Source organism: Neophocaena asiaeorientalis, unplaced genomic scaffold (genome assembly GCF_003031525.2).
Source record: "Neophocaena asiaeorientalis asiaeorientalis breed wild unplaced genomic scaffold, Neophocaena_asiaeorientalis_V1.1 scaffold137, whole genome shotgun sequence".
Classification (NCBI taxonomy): domain Eukaryota; kingdom Metazoa; phylum Chordata; class Mammalia; order Artiodactyla; family Phocoenidae; genus Neophocaena; species Neophocaena asiaeorientalis.
The window spans coordinates 500,584-506,102 of NW_020171804.1; the positions used below are offsets into that span (position 1 = coordinate 500,584).

General features: G+C 48.3%; 1 protein-coding gene across 6 annotated transcripts in view; it reads left to right on the forward strand.

Moving 5' to 3' along the window:
- Positions 1-5,519, forward strand: part of OGDH (oxoglutarate dehydrogenase) — a 77,019-nt gene that overhangs the window by 51,847 nt on the left and 19,653 nt on the right. For all 6 annotated transcript variants that reach the window (XM_024745043.1, XM_024744822.1, XM_024744747.1 and 3 more), the window contains one exon: positions 2,490-2,618. In XM_024745043.1, coding sequence (XP_024600811.1) covers positions 2,490-2,618 — 129 coding nt within the window. The remainder of the gene's footprint in view (positions 1-2,489; positions 2,619-5,519) is intronic.

Here is a 5,519-nt window from a genome sequence, read left to right on the forward strand (position 1 = left end):
TCCCCTGCATCGGCAGGCGGACTCTCAACCACTGCGCCACCAGGGAAGCCCTAGGTTCTATAATTTAAAACAGTGAGACTACTCGTACTGTGTTTGGACGGTTAGAGGGTAACGGGATCCCGACCAGAGGTAGCATTGGGAACAGGAAGTGGTTCCTGCACCACAAAGAGTGTGGCCCATGGGGAGGGTGTCGGAACATGAGAGTTACTTTGCTGAGCTTGGGGGCCTGGATGGTGCCTCAGAAACTCCAAGAGGGTAGAAAGTGGCTTCCTGTGCAGCCTCCGAGACCACCAGTGACACAGTGGCCAGGGACGGATAGGGAGGAAACCAGCATCAGTGACCAGTGCCTCCAGCATTTCCGCTGTCCATGGCTGGGACCCTTGCCCAGGCATTTGGGGCCAGGGAAGGGAACAGGATTGCAGAAAACTTTGTGACATCCACGTTCATAAATTACAGACGAAAAGCCACTCCAGCATCGCTTGCTTAGAATGCTGGAGACATCCTGAAAAGGAATGAGAGAACTAGGGAGAAGTGGTGGAGGGTGTCTAACATGCTTCAGATGATCACAGCAGTCCATCCTGTGAGGCCAGGAGAGGCTGATTAGCCCTGTGTGGTCACCAGGCACTTGTCTGAGGGAGTGCCCTGTCCATGGGAGTGCCCTGCCTGGCGTGGACGGCCCATCCCTCCAGGGCCCTGCCCCCGCCCCTCTGTCTGAGCCCACCCTTGCCCGTGCTCAGCGGGTGGGTCCAGACCCCACCAGTCCTTCACACCTGCTCTCCTGGCTACTGTTCCCAAACCCTTAGGCAATTATCTGATTTCTGTTAAACCCAGAATCCAGGGAGCTGGAGTGTTTGTTACATAACCTTCAAGGCTGCAATCCTCTGAGGAGGTCCCTGCGCAGACCCGACACTTGTGTCCACTTCCACCTGTCCCAGACAGTGTCCCTGTGTCCCTCAGGGCAGGACACATGGGGTTCTGCTAAAAAAAAAATCTAGATTTTTGTCCCCGAAGAGCACGTGGACCTTCCCTTCCTGGCGCTGCGGACCAGGGAGGTGACAGGAGCTGAGTAAACACAGCAAGAGGGCGTCAAGGAGCAGGGGTGGCAGGGCCGTGGGGCTGTACCAAGCAAACAGGTCATGTGTTGAGGACAGTGGGAACGGTGTCTCACGGTGTAGGGGATGTTTATAAATGCAGAAGGAGGAAGGCCCAGAAAAAGGATTGGAATTGGAGGCATCATAGTTGTACAGTGTACAGATTTAGAAATCTCTGTGTATGTGAACCTGTGCATCTGGTTTTTGGCTCTGTGCTGAAAGAGCCTAGAAGTGTGATGCTCTAGTGGTGATGAGCACACAAATACTAGTCTTCAGTGCCGTCCTCCACTGACGGAACCAGGCTCCTTAGAGAAGTGTCTGATTCCAGGGCTGGGCAGGAACAGTGCGGCAGGGGGCTGAAATCTCTGTTGTGCCAGAAAGCACGGAGGCCCCCACGAGCCATGGGGCCTGTCCAGATGGCACGGGACCCCCACGCCAAGTATGGGGCAGCGTGAGCGTCCAAATAACTACAATACTAGTCAGTTACAGCCAGTTGAATAAAACAGGAATCCGGGAGCACATATTTATACAGATAAATAAAAGTCGAGAAGAGAAAGCTTTTATGGAATGCCAACGCGTGAAGGTAGGAGTGACACCTGGCAGCATCCCAGGGGTGCCGCTCAGGTTGCTGGGTGGGTGGAGGTGTGGTAAGGAGCAAGATCTAGAAGTTCTCCTCACTGTTCTCGTTACCGAGGAGAAATGGCGAGTTTAAAGGGAGAAACACAGACTTCCTGGCGGTCCGGTGGTTAAGACTCTGCACTTCCACTGCAGGGGGTGCAGGTTCGATCCCTGGTTGAGGAACTAGGATCCCACATGCCGCGCAGCATGACCAAAAAAAAAAAAAAATAAAGGGAGAAACAGACAGCTACCTGTCCATGTGATCCAAGTCAACTTCATCCACGTGGGGTAGGCCAGCTCTGGCGTCCCCTGGTACGGAATGCACCATTCCTGAGTCTGGTCACACAGGACCATCGGAGCCCAAGGCCTGTCTGCGACGTGGAGACGGGAGACACAATGGGCTGCTCCAGGTCGAGTGGCTAAAGAGGCGTGGCCCTAAGAGCACATCCACGTCGGGTCTGGGCCAGCATTGCTTTCCTGATGAGAGGGTCCTGCGTGGTGGGTTCAGGGGTGGTGGGCATTGGCTCTGCAGCAGATGATGGCAGGGTGGCTGGTGTGCAGACATGGAGGGCACCCTCGTGGAGCACATTCTCGGGGGAAGGGGGTGCTGGGGGGGGCCTGGGGGTCTTTGTGCCTTCCTGCCATTTTCTTTCTAAGTTCGAAATTATCTTAAAATACATCATTTTTTGAAAAGTGGATTGTGACTGAATCTCCAGTGTGCCTTGTGGACGTGGTGGTCAGGACCATGTCACATTTGGGGTCTCCTTTGCATGTCTGCAGGTCATGTCCATCCTTCTGCATGGGGATGCTGCATTTGCTGGCCAGGGCATCGTGTACGAGACCTTCCACCTGAGTGACCTGCCGTCCTACACGACTCACGGCACTGTCCACGTGGTCGTCAACAACCAGGTAACCTGGGCTCCAGGCGGGCTCTGGGCTCTTTGCAGCAGAGAAGGCTGTGGAGGCCACAGCATCAATTAGACTTTCTCCTCAGGCTTCTACGCTCACATCAGCCTTACTTAGAATGACATGATTTCATCATTTAATACATTTGTTGTTTTCTGATTAATAAACTTGGACAAACAGGAAACTTTCTTTAAAGTGGAGAGATTTTAATTACAGTGTTTAAGATCATGGTGTTATTTCAGAATATTTTCTTCCATATCCACAAGCATATAGATGGCTTTCCTCTTTTAAGAAACTGTGTTCTATACACACAGTTTTATATCCACTTCTTATTTACCACAGTGTTTTCTCATGGCATTATATATTCTTAAAATATTAATTTTAATGGGAATAATTCATTATAGGTTGTTTCATAAAATAGATATTGAAAAGGTGCCAAGGAAAGAGAAAGGTCTAAAAACAACCTGTCTCTGAACTGTGTTTTAAACAGATGACCAAACACAGAGAGTCTTTACTGCTTTTTGGGTAGGGGCTGAGATGCTAACAGGAATGGTCTTCAATCTGGAAGAGTACAGCAAAGATCATTCACAGGGATTGGAAGCCCAAGACACAGGGGGATTTTTTTTTATTTTAAAGAAAAAAGTTTTTCCATGAGTAGTCTCCAGAGTCAGGTGAATTCCATCCCAGGAGTTTTTTGCTTGGTTGATTGGTTGGGTTTTTTTGGTGCAGTTTTTTTTTTGGTTTTTTTGATTATTTATTCTTTTTTTAAAATTAATTTATTTGTTTATTTTTGGCTGCATTGTGTCTTCATTGCTGCACGTGGGCTTTCTCTAGTTGGGGCTGCTCTTCATTGTGGTGCGCGGGCTTCTCATTGCGGTGGCTGCTCTTGTTGTGGAGCACGGGCTTTAGGCGCGTGGGTTTCAGTAGTTGTGGCATGTGGGCTCAGTAGTTGTGGTGCGTGGGCTCTAGAGCGCAGGCTCAGTAGTTGTGGCGCACGGGCTTAGTTGCTCCGCGGCATGTGGCATCATCCCAGACCAGGGCTCGAACCTGTGGTCCTTGCATTGGCAGGCGGATTCTTAACCACTGCGCCACCAGGGAAGTCCCTCTCCATTTGTTTAGATTGGGTAATTTCTGTTCCATCTTTAAGTTCTCTGAGTCTTTCCTTTCTCCCTTCCATTCTGCTATAGAGCACCTCCATTCAGGTTTGGGTTTTTTTTCCCTGATTTCCACCCCCCCCAGGGGGGTTTGTTTGTTTTTTCAACTCTAAAGTTTCCACTTGGTTCTTCTTGTATCTTCTGTTTCTTTGCTGAGTTTCTATTTTTTCATGTATTTCAGGAATGTTCATAATTTTTATTGAGGTATTTTTATGAAGTTTGCTTTGAATTTTATGAATTTTAATTTTATGAAGTCTTTGTGAGGTAATTCTAAAATCTGTGTCATCTCAGTGTTGGCTTCTAATGATTGCTTTTTCTCATTCAAGCTAAGATTTTTCTGGTTGTTGGTATAACAAGTGATTTCTTACGAAACCAGACATTTTGAGGATATGTTATGAAACTCAGAATCTTATTTAAATCTCCTGTTATAGGAGGTGTCCCCTGGACATTTCGGGTCGGGGTTGGGGGACACTTGTTACTGCCAGGTGGGGTAGGGGTCCAGGTTCCCCACCCCAGGTCTGTTGATACCCAGGGAAGGGAGGGGACGGAGGGTGGGACAAGGGTGCTTTGTTACTGCTTCCCAAGTAGCCTCCACTAACACCAGGAATGGAGTGGTTGCCTAATTACCAGCAGCCTAGGGGGGCTGCTGGGGACACAGGGCCTTTGCCTGGGCAAGTGGGGGTGGCCACGGTGTTTTCTGTGGGGTTGGCTGCAGCAGGGTGATGATTGTCTAAAAATCTTCTGTACTGCTAGGTGGCCTGTTCCTGGTCTTCTGGCCAGAGAGAGCCACTTTCCTTGAAACGTCTTTTTGCTATGCCTGTTGGCGTTTCTGAGTTGCCTGCTTCCCTAGCCCTAAATCTGGGCTATATGAGGCAAAAAGATAGCCCTGGGAATGATCACAAGTCATTCCTCAGGACCGGAGGTCCCCGGCTGATCTGCTTGCTTCTGTCTACCTTCAGTGTTTGTTTTATATATATAATGCCTTGGGTTTTTAATTGTACTTATTAGCAGGAGAAGGAGGGAAAGGTACATCTCCTCCGTCTTCCAGAAGTGGAAGTCCCTATGAGCACTTTTTTCTAAGTGTAAATTCCATTTCTTTAGTAAATACAAGACTATTCAGGTTATCTGTTTCTTCTTGAGTGAGCTCTGGTTACTTCTGTCTTTCATGGAATTTTTTCATTTCATTTGAGTTGTAAAATTTATGAGCATAAAGTTTCCAATGTTCTCTTATTAGGGTCTGTTGTTTTATCCCTTCTTTCATTCCTAATATTGGTAATTTGTGTGTTTTCTCTTTTTCTCGGTTATATAGATTTGTTGTTGGTTTCAAAGGAACAGCTTTGGTTTCATTGCATTTTCTCTGTTGTTTTCCTGTTTTCTATTTCATTGGTTTCTGCTCTTTGTAATTTCTTTCCTTCTACTTGCTTTGGGTTTAATTTAGTCTTCTCTTTCTAGTTTCTTATTCATTGACTTGAAACCTTCCGTCTTGGCAATATAAACATTTAACAGTATTTCAATTTAAGAATCACATTACATGGGCTTCCCTGGTGGCGCAGTGGTTGAGAGTCCGCCTGCCGATGCAGGGGACACGGGTTCGTGCCCTGGTCCGGAAAGATCCCACATGCCGGGGAGCGGCTGGGCCCGGGAGCCATGGCCACTGAGCCTGCGTGTCTGGAGCCTGTACTCTGCAACGGGAGAGGCCACAACAGTGAGAGGCCCGCGTAACGCAAAAAAAAAAAAAAAAAAAAACCCC